The sequence below is a fragment of the Megalops cyprinoides genome, chromosome 14 (genome assembly GCF_013368585.1).
Source record: "Megalops cyprinoides isolate fMegCyp1 chromosome 14, fMegCyp1.pri, whole genome shotgun sequence".
NCBI classification, from domain to species: Eukaryota; Metazoa; Chordata; class Actinopteri; order Elopiformes; family Megalopidae; genus Megalops; species Megalops cyprinoides.
Genome location: NC_050596.1, coordinates 12,131,295 through 12,151,828, shown reverse-complemented (window position 1 = coordinate 12,151,828; position 20,534 = coordinate 12,131,295). Strand labels below are relative to the sequence as shown.

At 50.0% G+C, this 20,534-nt stretch overlaps 1 protein-coding gene across 1 annotated transcript; it reads left to right on the top strand.

Annotated features, from left to right (window-relative positions):
* The first annotated feature begins 156 nt into the window (after positions 1-156).
* LOC118788918 (trafficking protein particle complex subunit 10-like) lies at positions 157-20,210 on the top strand. The gene is made up of 23 exons (XM_036545126.1): positions 157-318; positions 3,631-3,712; positions 4,456-4,591; positions 6,087-6,283; positions 6,760-6,955; positions 7,617-7,728; positions 8,016-8,263; positions 8,966-9,112; positions 9,547-9,661; positions 10,032-10,108; positions 11,369-11,460; positions 12,257-12,397; positions 13,326-13,438; positions 13,966-14,492; positions 14,923-15,064; positions 15,682-15,840; positions 16,316-16,545; positions 16,869-16,969; positions 17,220-17,346; positions 17,963-18,127; positions 18,779-18,959; positions 19,063-19,257; positions 19,529-20,210. The coding sequence occupies exons 1-23, from the start codon at positions 258-260 to the stop codon at positions 19,762-19,764; spliced, it is 3,780 nt and encodes a 1,259-aa protein (XP_036401019.1). The 5' UTR covers positions 157-257; the 3' UTR covers positions 19,765-20,210.
* The last annotated feature ends 324 nt before the right edge of the window (positions 20,211-20,534 follow it).

Here is a 20,534-nt window from a genome sequence, read left to right as displayed (position 1 = left end):
CATTATGGCTGATATGGCTAGTGAAACATTACCCTCACAGGGCTCTTTAATGTCGAACAATGAAAAATAAACCTTGCCTCGCGTTTCCTTTAAGGGACAACGAAGCTCCCGGAAGTCGTAATGGTGTAAGGGACATACCGGAAGCGGAGAGGAAAAGGGCCCTTGTGGTACATTACTGCATACATTAGGGCTCTAATAATAACAGGAGTGATTTTGTTGACGTTTACATGGAGGGTGGTTGCTGACAGCCGGAGTCCATGGATCCCCAGGAGGAAAAGCCCATAATCTACACAATGGAAAACAAACCGATTGTGACATGTGAGTTTTTTTCTTTCAGGTCTGATACTGCGGCTGTTTTTTTTTTTTTTTTTAGCTAGCAAAGCACAGTACTGACACTCGGAGCTTCGAGCAGCGCAGTGGACGTTGCGGGCAAAGCCAAGCTAGCACTGAAAGCAATAACTGACACTAACGGAATGCGGCGGGTTCGGGTTAAAAGGGGGCAGACAGTGCGTTGCATGATGAGAGTCGGCGAAGATTGGGGTAAATCCATGTTCTGGATGCAGCGACTCTTAGAAGCTGGTGAGGTTGTTACTTAGTAGCTGCAGGAACAAAATAGCCGAGGCTGGAGACCCTTGCTGATCTCGCGGCTGGGGTGCTCCCGCAGCAGATTCGGCAACCTGCAGCTGTCATGCAGACATGCCACTCGCACATCGATGTGCCAAACAAACATCAAGGCCTTCGATGACTGTTACACGATAAGGTTTGCAATTAATATTCGTGTAGAGAGCAAGCAGAGAGCCCGCAGGGATGTTGGGAAGAACATTGTTCGCTGTTTATTTTGCACTCTAATGTTAACTAGGTGTTTAGATTTAGCTTGCATCCCAGCACGCTTGCTGGTTTCATCTTGCTTGTGATGTCCGTTCCTGATGAATCAGGTTCACACCAAGCAGGCTGAAATACATGCAAAATCCAGTTGGCCAACATTTTTCCAGACATTATTTTGTCACTTCCTTAATTACAAATAAAGCAACTGAGTTGCAGACCAAGCGCAGGCCATAGTACAATGTAAACCGTTGACAGTGTACTGGCTAGACACAGGTGGTGCCTTTGATTCACCGTGACAGACCATCACCATCGGGCCCCCTCGTCATATTAAGGGAAAGATATGATCCCCTTATTTATCTGCCCGTACTTATGTTTAACTGTATATATAGTTACACAGCCTAACTTTCATTGTTTGAGATACAATCTCTCGATGATGGCAGTGAGCTTCAGTACAACGGACACTCACATGGCTTGTTAACCTTCCATACACAGGCAGTCTTTTAAAGACTATTTCGTTCGTGTTTACCATTGTCAGTTGAAATGACAATTTTATGCCTTTCATTGCCTCTAAGGAACTAGAAGCAGCAATTATATGGCTACAGTTCATGAAAATGAACAACAGAAACCTTTTGCTAAATAGGTATAGCACGTGCTTTTCCTCCGAAATCTTTGTTCAGACGTCGGCTTGTTATATTTTCCTCCGAAGTAATTCGCTTATTACTCAGTATTGAACTGAAATAGACAGTACTTCCCCATCAGGTGATGACACAGTGATTCAAGAATATTTTTAAAGTATTCAGCTTAATAAGCTTTTACAAGCTTATTAGCTGTGAGCTGCACAGGTGTCTCAGACCTATAGTAGCACCAGAGTGTGTTCCAAAACCTTGAGGTAAAAAAAGGAAGGATACAGGCGCTGACTCGCAGTTCCATCAAGGTGCATAAAAATAGGTTGAACAGTAAGGACAAATAAGTACAGCAGTGTTAGGAGGGCAATGGAAGTGCAGTAGAAAAAAATATTTTCACATTAAAACTGGCTAGAAGCCTTCATAAGAGTTAACTGACACAGAGATTACCTTGAACAAGGTTTCTAGCCAAAACATGTTGTTTTTAACAGTCGAAGTCTTTTTTTACTCTTCCATTTCCAGTGACCTCCAATTATAGCTGAACTTTTTATCTTTACTGTTCCAAAACACATGATCTGTCATTTTCTCACTGTCTTCTTGGCATAAATTCACTGAACTGAGCAGCTCTATAACTTTGACACCTGTCTCGCATGAAGTCAAGACATTGAAGCATGTTCCTAATGCCTCTTATGCACTTATTTCATTCATGCCTTTCAGTCACTCCTTCACTATATTTGTCATCATCTGCTGATGCCTTCTCAGAAGGGACAGTTAATGTTGAATCTGCAGAAGTGTTTGTCCACCTGGGTACTCTAATTCATCCAAAGGTGGACTGTGTGAAGATAACACGATGAATAAAACTGCCTTACGCTCACCTGCGATAAGACGCCTGGCTCCTTATTCTCCAAAGTTAAACCCCGGAACAGCAAACCAGGGTCAGAGTTCAAACAGACAACAGGAAACCATTGCAAGCTGTGTGATATATGACCAAACCAAACTGAATTCACATCGATTTTTGTAGAACGTAGCATTTCATGCAGATCTGTGATCCTAGCCTATGATTTCTGTGAGGTCGGTTTTTATGCCTTCATTTAATGAGGAATGTCTTGTTGTGTGTGGCTCTTCCCTGAGTCAGCGGGACACACCATTAAGGAGGAGAGGAAAAGGCTGTTTGCACAACCTGTCTAAATTCTTGGCTCTGCTGTCAGAAATTATAGCTCAGGCCTCACTAGCGAGAGGAGGGAGATAAAAACCCCTCTGCATGCATGGTAGAGTTCCAGATGAGTCAGGCTGATGTGCCATCCACACCGAGGAGCAATTTTCTCAATTTTCTCCAAAATAAAAAAGTTGCATGTCATCGTCACCAGTGGTGTCACAGACTCTCCCTCTGCCAGGCAATAACCCAGCCTCATTTGATTTCTGTCACACCAATTTGTGATTTGTACACTGCTAGGGTATAAATCTAATCAGCGTTCACGGAGCTACGAGATCCCACTATGGGTGCACAGTGTGACGGTGGTGCCCTTCATAAATGAATTTTTGCAGGTGAACGCTGGTTTGGGAGCAGTGTTATCTTAAGCTCAGAGCTGGTGTTTAGGCAGGTATACTGTACTGTGAGGGTGAGAGTGTTTGTGTTGGGGGTGGGTAAGGAAGGGTACTTTTGGGTTTCATGACCGGTATGCAAATTTGCTTATACCAACACAGTCGAGCAAGACAACAGAAAGCTGTGTATCTTAGCTGTTACCTTACATTTGTTCCATCTGCTGACATCTTACATGTTATCAGTCCATACAGCTGGAGGCCATTTGGGTTTAGTACCTTTAGTACCTTCCCCAAGGGTGCAACAGCAGTGCTTACCTTGGGGAATTGAACCAGCAACCTTTTCATTACAAGCCCTGCTCGTTACAACTACACCCTACTGCCGCCCACTGCAGCATTCCTCTAAGAATATAGACAGCCCTCGATTGACACCCTGTGGTTGGCTGAAGTTAGATTTTTTGAGCAATTGAATCAACCAGCTTGAGCTGTGTGGTCTAAATAACTCTATCACTGAGTTTAAAATCAAACTGTTTAAGGTAGTCCTGACAGTTTGCAACGACAGTACTGACAGTCCACACACTGAGGTCTGCATTTCTGCTGGTGACGGAGCTGATGTCCCTGCCTGCCCTTGTTTCTCTCTCAGGTGCCGGGGACCAGGTGCTGTTCACGTCTCTGTACAACACCTTGGCGCAGCAGCTGCCCCGGGAGGCCATGGAGTGGAGGAGGTGAGCCACCTCAGTGCATGCTGGGAAATCAAAGTACACACGGAGCAAAGTTCATTCCAAACAGACAGAATCGATCTCCCTGTTTGCATATATTTTTTTTGTTTTACTCATTTTGGGTGATTTATTTTGATTTGAAAGAAAGTGTTTTGGCTTTATATGGTTTTGACTCGGTCTTTGTAGTGTTAACCCCAATGTGAATAGCTTTGCATAAGTCTAGAAAGTCTCTCAGATGATCCCATTGTGGTTAATGTAACAGTTACTCCTGCATTGCCTCCTGTGCAAACAGATAAGAACAGTGCTGCATTGTAAGGATAAAAAATGAAAGCCAGGCCACTCCCAGCAAAATCACTGCTCTGTGAATATAAAATCAAAGGCCCATTCAGCTGGACTTTGTTGATTTAAGAGTTCTTAGATCTCATGAAGCAAAGCCAGGAGACTAGACTGAATGATGCTCCACTCGTGTTGGGGGCATGTCCAGTCTATGTGGGGTGTGTCTGTGTGTGTGTAGGGGGGGGCTGTCTCTGTGTGTGCATGTGTATGAGTGCATGGGTATGTCTGTGTGTGTGTATGGGGACTCTCTCTATAAGTGCATGTGTATGAGTGTGTGTGCATGTGCATGTCTATGGGGGTGTGTCTGTGTGTGAATGGGGGCTGTCTCTGTGTGCATGTTTGTGTGTGTGTGTGTGTACAGCATTAGTGGAGGCATTGCCTGTCTGACTGGCGTTGTTGCTTTTCCTCCTCAGGTCATACGGACGTGCACCAAAGATGATTCACCTAGAGGCCAACTTCGTCCAGTTCAAAGAGGAGCTGCTTCCCAAGGAAGGAAACAAAGCTCTCCTCACATTCCCATTCCTGCACATATACTGGACAGACTGCTGTGTGAGTGCTGTAATCAATGCTCTGCCGCCCGCCTCCACTTCCACAAGCCATTCAGCTAGCTGGGCAAACTCTACTTAATATCGTGCTCTCAGGAAAGAAGCAGAGTTATTGCTCCAGGCCATCCTGCTGTTGTATCTTGGTTTGGATGACACACTGTGAGCCTGGGCCAGTTTGCTGTGGTGGTGCCTCTGGCTTGTATGAGGTGTAGCTGACCTGCAGCTAAAGCGAATGAAAATGCATCTTATTTTGTGATACTAAAGTGTCAGAGTGGGAAGAGTTATTTTTCATGACATGATGAGTGAGGTAGTGTCACTGAATTATAGTCCCTCCCTTTTGACCATGTTGATGAAACTGCATAAGATGCATGAGCTTTAAGGATTTATTTTTATTTATTCATTTTTTGACAAAAATAAATCGATAAAAATCTCTCAGGTTGCTGAGAATTGCTCTGCTCAGGCAGCAGGTGTTGAACCCCGTGCAGTCTCTGATCATTGAGATTTGCTATGCAGTATGCTTTGAAATATGAGAATGTGCTCTTGCTTGGCAAGCTGCAGTGTGGCTCCCTAGAGAACTGAATGGGACCTCTTAGAAATTGTTGAAAGCAAACAAAACCTGCAGCTAGACATATTAGAAGGGTGTTATGGTATTGTAGATCAGACACGCAAAGAACTGATTTTTTTCAATCCATTGTAAGAGAGCGTTCCCAGGGAGCTCCATCTGCGAGTGAAGATGTGTTCTAAGAAATTCTGTCTTCTGTGTTCTTGTCCCAAGAAATCCAAACTGTGACAGTTTCCTTGTAAGTGGGTTGGGGCCATTGTTGTGTTTCTGGTGAAGCAGAGCTCAGGTTTACAGGGCTCTCAGCACAGTGCTGTGTCCATCGGACACAGAGTTAAACAGGGCTTCAATGTCATTATGCCTGAAGGGTTCTGAGATATCGGAGGCTTCATTATCAGAGCGAGTGTCAGTGTTTTTGCGTCTGTGCAGAAGCGGACAAGGCCTCAGTGTCAGTGTGAGAGGCTATTAGTGTTGGAGACTGTTGGTTTATGGGTCAGTGTTTGTGATGTTTGTTTCCAGGTAAAGGGATTTGCAAGGCCTCCGTGTCAGTATGAGAGTGTCAGTGTTTTAGCGAGGGCATTGAAGTGTCAGTGTTGTGTGTGTTGTCAGGACAGAGAAATGTCCCCTGCATCAGTATGAGAGTGTCAGTATTAGAGGTAGAGTGAGAGATTGTCATCGTTATAGTCATAGTGTTTGAGTGTCAGTGTGACATCCTCAGTATTTTACAGTGTCAGTGTTCTTGTGTCTGTCCCTAGGACAGAGGAATGTAAAAGGCCTCTGTGACAGTATGAGAGTGTTAGCATTAGTGTAAGGGTAAGAGAATGTCAGTGTTATAGTCATAGTGTTTGAGTTTCAGTGTTGTGTCTGTCCCTGGGAGAGAGGAATATACAAGGTCTCTGTATCAGAGTGTTAGTGTCAGTGTTGTTGTGTCTGTCCCCAGGACACAGAGGTGTACAAGGCATCGGTGAAGGAGGACATCATGCGCTGGCAGAGTCTGCTGCGGGCCCACGGCACGGTGGACTGGCTCATCGTGGTGGTGGAGAGCGACACCAAGAAGAAGAACAAGACCAACATCCTGCCCCGCACGTCCATCGTCGACAAGATCCGTAACGACTTCTGCAACAAGCAGAGCGACAGGTGAGCTCAAGGTGTCTGCGGTCCGCGGTCTTTACTGGCCTCACGGTTTGGTGTGTCCGTGTGTGCATGTATGTGTGTGTGTGTGTGAGTGTGAGAAAGACCTAACATACAGCTTGCTTGCAGCTGCTGTATGCAGTGAGCTGGATGGCTTTGTTTAATTTTGGGAGTAATATCTAATAATATAAGATAATTTTTGTTTACTAGCTAGTTAGTCAGCTGTGTATAGAATGGAAGTGTGTGAGTTTTGTACCATACAGAATATTTTGAATAATGCTGGTAGGATTGATGTGATGCTTTTATTTTTGCATCATCAGAGATTCAACTTTTTGCCTTTTTCAGATCTTAATATATCTATGTATTGTAAATAATGATCCTAGCAACCCTAAAAATAATGTTTGCCTGACTCGGTTTGTACTCCTGAATGACACCATGCTGTAGTTCTGACCCGCTGCCTCTCTCTGTCCCCGCCTTCCCAGGTGTGTGGTTCTGTCGGACCCCCTGAAGGAGTCATCGCGGTCCCAGGAGTCCTGGAGCTCCTTCCTGACCAAGCTGCGCACCCTGCTGCTCATGTCTTTCACTAAGAACCTGGGCAAGTTCGAGGACGACATGCGCACGCTCCGGGAGAAACGCACCGAGCCCGGCTGGAGCTTCTGCGACTACTTCATGGTGCAGGTGTGTGTGAGCGCAGCAGAGGGGGCTGATCTCCCTCCCCGCTTGGCCCCTGTGACCACGCCTCTCATCAGCTGACGGAGTGCTGCTCATTCTTTAAATGGCCACTGCCTTCCAGAGCAGGTCTTATTTTGTGTCAGTCACTCTCTGTCTGAGACCCTGCCTCATTGGAGCTGTCAGTCACTCAGTGTTCCGGCCATTTTGTCTGAGACTGTGCCTCATTTATGTCAGTCATTAAGTGGTCCGTTCAGTCTCTTTGACCACACATCATTACTGCTGTCAGTCACATAGTGTTCCATTCCTTCTGTCAGCCCCTCGAAGAGCTGTGATAGGTGGGGCCTATGAGTGAATTTTGTTTGCCTGTGCGTGTATGGTGTGCCTGAACACATGCATTACGTTACATTATATTATTGGCATTTAGCAGACGCTCTTATCCAGAGCGACTTACATAGGTTATAATTTTTTACATGGTATCGATTTATGCAACTGGATATTTACCGAGGCAGTTCTGGGTTAAGTACCTTGTCCAAGAGTACAGCAGCAATGCCCCAGCAGGGAATCAAACTGGCGACGTATCGGTTACGAGTCCTGCTCCTTACCACTATGCAACACTGCCACCCCATGCAGTGTCTCATTCGTCTCTCTGCCCCTGTGCTGCGCTCAGGAGGAGCTGGCCTTTGTGTTCGAGATGCTGCAGCAGTACGAAGACGCTCTGGTCCAGTACGACGAGCTGGACGCTCTCTTCACCCAGTACGTCCTCAACTTTGGGGCCGGAGGTAACGCATTTGCTGTCTCTCCTCTCTGCGCTCTGGGGTTGGAGGCCCCTGACCGACTGTGTTAACGCCCTGTAGCCCAGACAGTTCATTAGATGCTACATACCCTACATACCATTAGATGCTACAAGTGGTGGTGTCAGGCTTGGAGGGTACTTGAGCCAAATATCGGTCTGGGGTCGGGGGAGATAATGCCAGATGGAAGCTGTGCAGGTCTCATACGGAGTCTGCGGCAGACGCAGGTGCTGATGTCACACACTGCGCCCTCGTGCGTTTTTGTGTCTGCGCAGACGGGGCCAACTGGCTGGGCTCGTTCTGCCAGCCGGTGCGCAGCTGGAACGGGCTGGTGCTGCGCAGACCGATTGACATGGAGAAGCGGGACCTGATCCAGCGCGGCCAGGCCAGCCTGCTGGACCTGCGCAGCTACCTGTTCTCCCGCCAGTGCACCCTGCTGCTCTTCCTGCAGCGGCCCTGGGAGGTCACGCAGCGCGCCCTGGAGCTGCTGCACAACTGCATCCAGGAGCTGCACCTGCTGGAGGTGAGGGCCAGTTACCTCAGCCCTGCTCCTCTCTCCTTCTGTCTCTCCTCTCTGTCTCTGCCTCTCTCAATGTGTGACCTTTCTCGCCCTCTCTCCTCTCTCCCCTGCCCTCTTAATGCCTGACCTTTCCCTCCTTCTTTCCTCTCTCGTCTCTCTGAATATCCAAGCTTTCCCTCCCTCTCTCCTCTCTCGCTCTCTGTCTTAATGCCTGACCTTCCCATCTGTCTCTCCCCTCTCCTTCTCTCATAATCCCTGTCCTTTCCCTCCATCTCTCTCTCTCTTTCTCTCTGAATGTCTGACCTTTCTCTCCCTCTCTCCTTTCTCCCCTTCTCTCTTAGTCCCTGGCCTTTCCCTCCGTCTCTCCTCTCTATCCTTCTCTCTGAATGCATGACCTTTCTCTCCGTCTCTCCTCTTTCTCCATATCTTCCCCCTTCACTCCTCCGCGTGCTCTTTGTGTCTCTTTCCCTCTCCCTCTCTTTCATCCCTCAGCCCTCATCACTCAGTGTTGCTGTCACGCTGCTGGTTTCTGGGTCCTCTCTCTGTCTTTCACTGGCTTTGCAGATAGTATCTGTGCTGTTGCTCCCTGCATGCCAAGTGCATTGGGGCAGGGGATTAAAAGGAACATTTAAAAATGTTCCATTCAATTTTCAGTACACGGTACTTTTCAGTGCTGAAATATGAACCCCCTGAGTCCTGTTGCAGGTGTCCGTGCTGCAGGGGGCTCTGGACTGCTGGGTGTTCCTCAGCTGCCTGGAGGTGCTGCAGAGAATCGAGGGGTGCTGTGATCGGGCCCAGCTGGAGGCTAACTGCTCCCACACCGTGGGGCTGTGGACCTACGCCTCCGAGAAGGTGAAGTGCAGCGTCATATCCCTTCTCACTCACACCTCTCCACTCACCCTCTATTCTCTGTTGCTCGTGTTCACTACTGTCTGTCTGCACTACCTGACATTATTTACATGCTGAGCAAATGCCCTAATAGAACAGTGCTTTGCATAGTTGATATTTGACACCTTATCCGTCCATGCAGGTTGTTGTTACAGATCAGATGTGTATCAGTGCGTCAGTTATGCCCCAGTGCAGTCCTTCAGCTACTCTCTCACCCCTCGTTGTTACTCCTGCTTGTAATGCCATGTTCTTCTCCCTCACTGTTGTCACGTCCCCTTTCCCTTTCTGCAGTGATACTCGCCCCAGCATCTGTTCCATCACAGAGCTCGCTGCTCTTGTGAGGAGTTTGCATGCCCGTTTCTCACATACAGCCCTCTGTGCTCGGCTCTTTCTCGCAGCTGAAGTCTCTGGGCTACCTGTGCGGCCTGGTGTCGGAGAGCGGGCCTGACTCCGAGGATCTGAACAGAACTGTGGACCTGCTCGCTGGACTCGGGGCCGAGAGACCTGAAACAGGTGGGAGAGAAAGAGAGGGGGAGAGTGAGATGGAGAGTGAGAGAGAGAGATGAAGAGAATAAGACGGAGGGAGAAGGAGATAGAATAAAATGCAGAGAGGGAGAGAAAGAGAATAATGTAGAGAAATGAAATGGAGAGAGAAACAGAAAGCATAAGATGGAGATGGGAGAGAGATAGAGAAACAGAACAAGATGCAACAGACAGAGAGAAGAGTCATGAACAGACCGTGTGATCGGTCATTAATCTCATCTCCGTGTGTCTGCAGTCAGAGAGGCTGCATTAGACCGGGCAGCCTGCAGTCTCTGGGGTGGGAACACAAACTGTGAATGGAAAAATCTCATCTTATTCTGCTTCTTTTGTTGTCTTGCAGCCAGCAGCCTGCAGAGTCCTTACAAAAAACTCAAGGAAGCCTTATCCTCCGTGGAAGCCTTTGAAAAACACTATCTGGTGAGAGCTAAAGGGAGCAGACATACAGTGTATCATCATCACTAATTACACAATGTGTACAAATGATGAGCTGTTCGTCAGTACCACTTTTACACTGCAAAGCTGGAACCCGACTGACTCATCTAGTTATTGTTTTCCCATTGGATTTCTTTTTGTGATTATGACCCATGTTAGATCAGCCTGCTACTGTTGCTCACTTAACTTGAATGGATGCACTTATGTCCTGTTGTGCTGGAAGTTGGTCCGGATAAGAGCGTCTGCTAAATACATGTAATGTAGTGTACTGTTACTGGTGTCAGGTGTGCAGGTGAGCTGTGGGCAGAATCGGCTAACTGTGTAACTAACTGTTACTTCCATCTATCAACACTGACAACTGAGGTAAACACAGACAGTCGTAGAATGCTGCCATCATTGATTACAAGTAACCAGAGGAATGTGGAATTTAGGTTTTCTTTGGGAAAAACCACAGCCTTGGGCTGCAGATGTTGCCGAGGCAGTTTGCTAAAAATGAGGTGAACATCAGAATCCAGTGTGATGTCATATGCTGCAGCTTTGGTTGCGGGCAATGCAACAGAAAGGAAACTGCAGTGTAGCTGGACTGACTGTTTTGGCTCCACCTTGTGCTTGCCAGGGCTCCAGCTATATGGTGAAAAAGGGCTATAAGAGTCTATTCCAGTACTTTCCCCTCTAGGTATCGCTTTGTGCTGAAGTGGAGCCAGAATAAAAAAAAAAGACAAATTATGCTTACGTCTGTATTGCTGGCAAACCTGCAGGGATGCAGGAAACCCCCAAACTTACACAGGCACCTACAGACTGGGGAACCATGTCCTGTGGGAGCTGGTTCATCTGGATGCGCCAGAATGTTATTTTCAGTGGTTATGGAAGTCTTGTCATTACTGGATATGAGGTTACATAACTGTGAGATAATGCCTCTATTCTGCCCTTCAGTGTCAGACCCATTTTCAGCCTAACCGTCCCCCCTCCTCTTTCCCCCACACACACCCTGGGCTACACAGTCTGCTCTGCAGTCACAAGAGGAAAGCGGAGCCAGATATCCACACTGACTGACCATTGGCCCATTTGGCAGCCAATCAATGATAACTGCCCTGTTATGTCATAGTCCAAACGTTCTGTTTGGGTGTTTGAGTCAGTCCTTATGCAAAGACACTCTGTAGACCTAGTTTGCTTCCTGTAACCCCCTGTCTCTCTTTCTCGCTCCCTTCATCCCTCCATCCCTCCCTCTCTCCCTCCCTCTGTCAGGAGCTCACTTACGCTGCCATGGAGATGTACAGAGCCATTGGCAGGATGCGGTCGGCCCGGCTGGTGGGGAAGAGCCTGGCTGAGTTCTACATGTGAGAGCTTCTGTAATGAAAGAGGAGAGCTCACTGTCCCCCCCTCTCAGAGAGAGAGAGAGGGAGGGAGAGAGAGACAGAGAGAGAGAGAAAGAAAGTGTGTGTGTGTGTGTGTGTGTGTGTGTGTGTGTGTGTGTGTGTGTGCACGTGTGGGTGAGAGAGAGAGAGAGAGAGAGAGAAAGTGTGTGTGTGTGCGTGTGTGTGTGTGTGTGTGTGTGTGTGTGCACGTGTGGGTGAGCGAGAGAGAGAGTGTGTGTGCGCGCGTGTGTGTGTGTGTGTGTGTCAGACACAGGAGTGTGTGTATTTGAGGAGCAGTGTCTCTGGGACGGTATAGAAGGCCATCCGTATGCATGACATTTGAGTGTTTGGGTTGTGGGTTGTTTGCTGTCCGTGCAGTTGACCTTGTTTAGCCCTGGTTTCAGGGCTGCAGAGGTGCACTGTGTGCCCTGACGCTCTGCACTCTGCACCACCACACACTCGCGTGCCCGATGATTCACTCAGCTCACATTAGATTACTATGCTTACCTTCAGAGTTATTTCTTAAGTTATGCTTCTAAATAGTGTTACGGATTCAAAAAGTCATGTCTTCATGCATAATTCAGTTTAATAGCTAAGATTTATTATGCCAATTATAGAATATCACATTTGAAGCAACTTATGATTTTGTAAGTTAAAGACAGACATTAGATAGCTCAGATAGTGATACAGTCCCTGTAGAGACATACAGTAACTCAGAGAGTGAATGCATTATGGAGTAACTGTGTGTGTGTGTGTGTGTGTGTGTGTGTGTGCGCAGGAGGAAAGGAGACCCCCAGCAGGCAGAGGGCTTCCTGCAGGACTCTCTGAAGAGCTTCGTGTCAGAGGGCTGGGCGCTGCCCGTCACCCACACCAGGAAGCAGATCGCTGAGTGTCAGAAGCGGCTGAATCAGACAGAAGAGCATCCTTCACTGTGCTTCACATCCCCAACCTTTCTCTGTACACACACCACTGCTTAAACAGCCCAGAGACTCTTCATATCTTGTACATTCTCCATACACACCACTGTTTAAACAGCCCAGAGACTCTTCACATCCTGGCCATTCTCCACACACACATCACTGCTTTAACAGCCCAGAGACTCTTCACATCCTGGCCATTCTCCACACACACATCACTGCTTTAACAGCCCAGAGACTCTTCACATCCTGGCCATTCTCCACACACACATCACTGCTTAAACAGCCCAGAGACTCTTCACATCCTGGCCATTCTCCACACACACACCACTGTTTAAACAGCCCAGAGACTCTTCACATCCCCAGACTCATATTTAACACTCCCGTCTTTCCTCCAGAACTGTTTAACAGTTTAACAGCCCTAGAACACAAGCTGTGCCTCCACCCTCTCTGGGACTGTTTAAGCGCAGATGTAGTGCTGACTGTAGTGATATCACTCAAAGGTGATGCCAGTGTGCTGTATTTCACAATATTTCTGCATCCTCTACATAATACCACTTCCTCTGAAGAGATGCTGGAGCTCACAGATAAGGAGCATCTGCATCTCAAATTATACAAATCATTTTGCAAGAAATGTACAGGAAACTGTGCAGCACGAATGAAAGATTGCAAAATTAATAGCGGCAGTTGAAATCTTACAAGTAGCCAAGATAAGAGCAAACGAAACGATGCAGATATATGTGTATGTATGTGTGTGTGTCTGTCTGTGTGTTTGTGAAAGAGAGAGCGAGTGTTTTGATCATGGTAGACAAATATGTGTGAATGGCACCTCCTTGTGCATGTGCTACTGACAACACCAGCCAGAAGAAATGGGGTCACATAAGAGGGTGGGGCTTTTTTGGTGTCTGTTTCCTTGACAACCTCCGCCAGCTACCTGCAGACAAGCGCCTTGCTGGCCGGCGATGCCAACCTGACAGACGAGGAGAGGAAACATTTTTGCCAGGAGATCCTCACCTTCGCCAGCCACGCGCAAGACAGCCAGGGTGAGGCGTCGCTCTTCGCCTCCCGAGCCACACAGGCTGTGGTGCTGTAGGGCAGTGCGTGACGCTGTCAGCACAGTGATGGGCAGACGTGCTCCTGCATGAAAGGAGGTTTTCTCATGCTGCCTTTACTGCTTCAAGAATATTACGTCGGTAGCCCTAGGGTAATTTTGCTGTGACCTTTTTTTTGAACAGTTTGTCGAACAGTTCTTGTGAGGAAGTCTTCACAATATTGCATTACGTTATTGTCTTTTTTTTAGCAGACGCTCTTATCCAGAGCAACTTACATAGGTTACAGCATTTACATGTAATCCATTTATACAGGTGGATATTTACTGTGACAGTTATGGGTTAATTACCTTAAATACCTTGCTCCGGTGGAGAATCAAACCAGCAACCTTTAAAAGTTACGAGCCCTGCTCCTCACCGCTATGCTACGCTGCTGCCCAGTATAGCGCCATTAGTTTCGTGACGTGTTGTTCGCGCACTCTGCAGTGCTGCTCTGATTGTCCCCTCCCTCCCCCCTGCAGTCCCCAAAGTGGTGCTGAGCATGAGCGCGTTCGCGCAGCTGCGGCAGCTGCAGTTCCGGCCGGCGGCCGCGGTGGTGCACGTGGGCGCCGCCCTGCAGCTGGAGCTGCGCCTGCACAGCCTGATGCCCGTGCCCGTGCGGCTGGAGCAGCTGGCCGCCAGCGTGCACTTCAGCCTGGAGCGGGGCGGGGCGCGGGGGAGGGCCGGCGGGGCCGGGGCTCAACGGCAGGCGGGGCCCGGCGGGACGGTGCATTTCCGCGAGGAGATGCCCTCGGGGGGGCCCCCGCGGCCCTCGCCCCCGGCGCTGGAGCTGTACGAGATGCAGGACCGCAGCCCCTCGGACAACGCGCTCAACTCGGCGGGCGTGGTCTGCAAGAACGTGCACCTGCTGCTGCGCAGGCAGGACAGCTCCGCCTCGCTGGAGGCGCCCGGCTCCGCCGGCATCGCCGTGGAGGACGGCGCTCAGCTGCTGAAGACCCGCGACGTGACGCTGGCACCCGGCAGCAACAGCATCCTGTTCAATGCTCCCGTAAGACTGCAGCGCAGTAACACACGGTCGCATTCCTGATGGGTTCATTTGCCTTTACAGACTGAGTGCTTTCCTGGCATATTGACAGGGCCTGGCCTCTGTGTTGTAGAAGGAAACTTACTGGAGTGTTAGGTTAAGTGGCACTGGTGGATCATGGGACTTCAGGGCACAGAGGGCCTAACATTACCTCATAGCTCTTATAATGACTGAAAGTAATGTAATATCATTTATAATGCTGTTATTGATCCTCTTTAAGTGTAACCTTTTTTTCCTACAGTGGGTTTTCAGAGCAGTAAAGGGCCTAGTTCAGGGGTACGACAGCAGCGTCTCATATTGACTAAGAGCCCACAGCCCCTGGCTCTGTTCTTGCGTTGGGGGCAGTATGTGCTTCTGTGACTTGGCCCTCACTGTCCTTCCCTCCATCCCGCAGAGCCGGGAGCCGGGCACCTACACCCTGCGGCAGCTGTGTGCCACCGTGGGCCACATGCAGTTCGTCCTGCCCCACATCTACCCCATCGTGCAGTACGAGGTGTACTCCCAGGAGCCGCAGCTCAGCGTTGAGCCCCTTGCAGGTCTGTCTGCCTGTCTGTCTGCCTGCCTGTCTGTCTCATTCATTCCATGGAGCCTGGGTGACGCCCCATCCCCCATCCCTTTCTTTTCCCTGTTTTGGGGGATAACTGATGACCCTGTCAAATTGCCCCTCTACCTCCTACGGCCACATAGGCATTGTTAAAGTAAAGCACAAGCACTCCCTTCATGCACTCACACACAGTGCCAGTACCCATTCATCACTGAACAATCCACATCTCAAACATCAGAACAACTAGTGCCCGCTGGAGGACCAGCACATCTGTCACTGACTACAACCAAGTAATTTACACGTGCCTGACAAGCTGCCAGAAGGCATTGATACAGTGGTGATCAGGGGAACCCTACCTAATAAATGTCCCCCTTATCTTGGCAGAACAAAGCCATTATGTGACTTGCATAACTCCACTCAGTGCGAGCACCTTGACCAACTGGGCCACTCGTCTTGCTTTTCTGCAGTTAATTGCAAGATCAGACGAGTGAGACTGTGGTCAGCGTGAAGGGAGTGGATGCTAATGCTGTGACTGGCCGACCAGCTCACCTTGTGTGCCCTCTTGCGACCTCTCACTCTTACGCGACCTCTACCCTGTTTGCTTCCTAGACAACCTGCTGGCGGGCCTCCCGCAGAGGGTGAAGTTCACCGTCGTCACGGGTCACTACAGCGTCAGGAAGGGGGACGCCCTGCAGCTTAGCAACGCAGACGCCATGCCCATCCTGCACCCCTCCAGCTGCTCCGCCTCCATCCTCTCCAGCACCGGAGGTCAGTGTGCACTGTGTGTGTGTGTGTGTGTGTGTGTGTGTGTGTGTGTGTGTGAGCGAGTGGAAGTGTGTGTATGTGTGTGTGTGTGTGTGTACTGTGCTGTGCCGGACACTCTAGCTGAGGGCAGTCCAGCAAGCTAGGTCAGTGCAAAGATTGTCACGCTATCTCTTGTGGACACTGTGGCCCCAGGTCCAGGGGTCAGTGTAAATCCTGGGGTCAGTGTTGCTGTACCATCATTTCCCAGGCATGTGTCACATTGTCCTTGCTCAGGAGCCTGGGAGATGGTACGCAGAAGGGCAATTGCTGGAGCTGACCCTAGGTATTTATTTGTGTTTGCAGCTGCTTTTGTTGCAGACAAATTACTCTGATCCTAACCCGCCTATTCCCCCCACCCCTAGGTGTTTGTGTTTTCAGTAGCTTTGAGTGCACATGGGTTCCTCTGAGCCTAACCCTCCACTCTCTCTCTCTCTGTTAGAGCCTGTGGGGGAGAGCGTTCTCTCGATCCAGTCCTCTGAGAAGGTGACCAGCATCTCCCTGCCCCTCGCCCCTCCCTACCACACCATCGAGTTCCAGCTGGAGGTTCTGTGCCACATCCCGGCGGCCCCGCCCCGGCCCGAAACGGAGCGGCTGACCAACGGCGAGGTCCGGCACCGGGCCAAGAGCCGCAAGCGGGTGGACAGCGGCATGACCGCCATCGATCAGAAGGTCCGCTCACACGCACACACACATATCCATATAGCACAGGCAAACATAAAGCACACAATGACGTACAAATACAAACACACACACACACACACACACACACACACACACACACACACACACACACACCCTCTGCCCTCTGGCACACACATACCCATACAGCACAGGCAAACATAAAACACACAGTGACACAAATACAAGCACACACAAACACATAAAAATAAACACAGACACACACTCACACACATATACACTGAATGATTTGGTTAATGGGTGTGTACGTTGTATCTGTGTGGCTTACTGTTGTTCTTCATGTCTGCTTTCAGATCTCCATAGACTGTCCCTGGTCTATTTACTCTACTCTCATAGCCTTGACGTTCCACATCCCCTTTAAAGCCAAACACTCACTGTTATCAGCTGGGAAGAGGTGAGGTCTGAGTTCTTCTGTTTGTCCTCTAATCATTAAAGGATAATAGTGATGCCTTAAAATCTAGCATATACATTTAGGAAACTCTGTAGAAATGTATACAAACGTACTCTTTCCTTCTCCTTTTTTCTTTAGTATCTATTTTAGGAAAAAGTCTTTTACACCTGATTTTAAGGATATAAGACCATCATTTGCACTCTAGGGATATGACCATTAATCACAGTGCTGTTTTCTCCCCTCCGACCCACAGGAAGTTCATTCAGGTTTGCGTGCAGAATATGTCGGAGATGAACTTCCACCTGGAGGACCAGAGCCTGACGGAGCGGCAGCAGGCGACCTCGCTGGAGCTGCAGTCCCTCAACGCCAAATCACGGCAGGTGGGCACACGGCAAAGCACGGCGACTGCGCTCCTCACACCTGATCGCACTCTTCGTACCTGTCGATATCACCGCTGCTAGTATTACCACTTTGTGATCGAGACGTGATCTGAACGCAGCAGATAATCTCATCAGGCCTGCTCATTACAGTTCCAGTAGGTATCATCTAACTGTAGAGGAATCTAAGTTTCTCCCAAGCCTCTGCCAGTGCGAGAAATGTGATTTGTCGAAAATGTGATGTGTGGGAGTTGTGTTGTTTTGGAGATGTGATGTGTGGGAGTTGTGTTGTTTTGGAGATGGGATGTGTGGGAGTTGTGTTGTTTTGGAGATGGGATGTGTGGGAGATGTGTTGTTTTGGAGGTGGGATGTGTGGGAGATGTGTTGTTTTGGAGATGGGATGTGTGGGAGATGTGTTGTTTTGGAGATGGGATGTGTGGGGGGTATGTTGTTTTGGAGATGGGATGTGTGGGAGATGTGTTGTTTTGGAGATGGGATGTGTGGGAGTTGTGGTGCATGTATAGGACAACATGCCGTGTTCTCTGCCGCTGGTGTATGCAGTCTATATGAATGCGTGGGGGGGTGTGATGTGTGTGACACTGTGTCCCCCTCTCCTTAGCTGCTGTACAGTAACCAGTCCCTCTTCTGCGTGTGGGAGATGAAGTGGACCAAAGACCCGCCGCCCTGCCTGCAGTGTGCGTTCTCTGTCAGCTTCTCGCCCCCGGGCGCAAAAAGCTCCGTCTGCCAGCCGTACCGATACGACTTCCAGCTGGAGAATGTGTCTGTGAGTAGCAGTCTCTCTGTGCTCCCCAGCTCACCGTCACACACATCGTCCGGGGGGTTTTAGGGCACGTCACTGTTAGGGTAAACCTGTGCAGCCACCTTCTTTCATTTACAGTCTTACAGAGCGCTCAGTTTCTGTCGCTGGGCTTTTAAGTTCATCTTAAAGGACGGCTTTATTTGGAGTAACTCGGGGAAAGGGTGTATATTCAGTCACATGGTACCGGAGTGCTCTCTGGTCCTGACCGATTTGCTTTCAGGCTACCCAGAGCGCACTATGGCTGCTCACATTTCACAGTCACACATTTAGGGTTTTTTTTCCCCTTTTCTTAATGGGGCAGAATATAAGACTGCTCTCACCTGTCACTCACTACTCACTATGGTACATTGTGACACCAATGAATGTTTCATCAGTCAGTGCCACCTCTCAGATTGAAAATAGGAGAATGAGATGAAAGGTTCAAAAACTTTTTTTTAAATAGCTTCTTAAACCTCCACTCTACATCAAAGCACATCTCTCTAACCACTGTTCTGCGTGGAAACAAGTGGGGTTCTAATCACCATCTTCATCGGAAGTCCTCACACGCAGTCCTCCTTCAGCTTTCTGCGGTAGGGCAACGACTGTTGGCTGATATCCCTCCCCTCTCACACACAGACGCTGTACTACGTGAGAGCAGAGATCACGCCCTCGTCTGGAGCGCAGCACTGTCACACCGGCGCCCTCTGTGGGCTGGAGGTCTCCATCACGCGGCTGGCGGAGCTGGGCGAGGTGGAGCGGGAGGATGTGGCGCTCACAGAGAGCGGGGGCCTCTACACCACGAAGGTCATGTATGAGGGTGAGTAAACGCCGCCGGCTGCTTCAGTGCGGTCGCTAACAGCGTGAGAGAGAGCGCGTGTGTGTCCTTGTGTGTGTGTGTTTAACGGGTGTGTTCTCTGCAGTGGTGGATAACAGCAGTAACTGGGCTGTGTGCGGGAAGAGCTCGGGACTCGTCTCCATGCCCGTGACGGCCGGCGCAACGCACAAGGTCAAAATGGAGGTGATGCCCCTGTTTGCAGGGAACCTGCCTTTCCCCAGCATCAAGCTCTTCAAGTACCTGCCCCACTACGCCACGCCCGCCATCCAGCCTGACACAGGTGCGGCCGAGTTCCACTGACGCCACAGCACACAGTGCTGATCTCTGCTCAGTAGACCAAATTACTCCACACCACACACTAATAATACACTTGCACTATCCCTATGAATCTGGTACTACTGCACCACATTTCAGGTAGTCTTATCTGTTTCCTTGCAAAGGTGAGCTTACGACTTAGATTCAAACTGGCAACCATGTGGCAACCACTTGCTCAGTGCTGTTTCTGACTGCCTGTGGGTGTGCCGCTCACGCTGCCCTCCTCTCCCTCACAGACAGCTGTTTGGAGAACGACAGCATCTCGCTGCTGGACGAGCAGGCGGCGGACAGCAGCAGCATCCGCAGCCGCGGCAGCGTGCACTCGCTGGGCGGGGCCGAGCAGCAGCGCGGCCTCCCCATGCCCCGCCTGGAGCCCTTTGGCCCGGGCCAGGTCTTCAACAGTGGCCTGGGCCGGCAGGTGCTGGTGCTGCCCAGCACGGACGATCACGTGCTGGAGGTCAACGTCACATGACCCCCGTGGGCCGGCCCCCCGGCCCGGGCCCTGGCCCCCGGGCGGGGGCGGATCTCCCCTCCGGGCTCGCGGGTCGGGCTCCGGTCGCTCGGCGGGCCCCGGCGCACCGCGGACGTCGCTGGAGCCTGAGATCCCACCCGCTGTCGTTTTTCTTTTTTTCCCCCTGATTTTTCCACTCGCTTCATTCATTCTCCTCCTCTCTGTATTCCTCTGCTCCATGCTGCTCCCTGGTTGCCTCCTTCTTTGTGACGGGGAAGGACGGGAGAGAGTCCGTCAGACTGTAGCGCTCTTCCCGCTCGGCCTCCCTCTTTCTACGGACACAGAGCATCTCTTACCTATCCCAGGATGCACTGCTGCTGCGCCGCCTTCCTCCTTGCCCCCTGGTCGGCTTGATCCCCTTCAGAGAGGAAAGAAGTCAAATTCAGATGTCTTTTCCGACATGTGCCGTATGAAATGTGTGCACGTGCGCACACACACACACACACACACACACACATTCACAAGCATCACACCGCCTGCAGACGAGTGTGTGCGTGTGCGAGCATGTTTGTGAAGGCGAGACCGGACGCCTGTCTGCAAGCCCTGTTGATTGGCGGAGGGAGAGAGGACACGCCCGTGACCGTGCGACAGGAGCAGGCCGCACGCTTCAGTCCTGCTGTAACGCCTCAGAGTCTCTGATGGAGGCAATCAACTGCTGCGCGGCCCCCCTGTCCCGCCATCACCCCTCCTCCACGCCAAGCCCTTCTGTGAAACCTCCCCCCCCCCCCGGT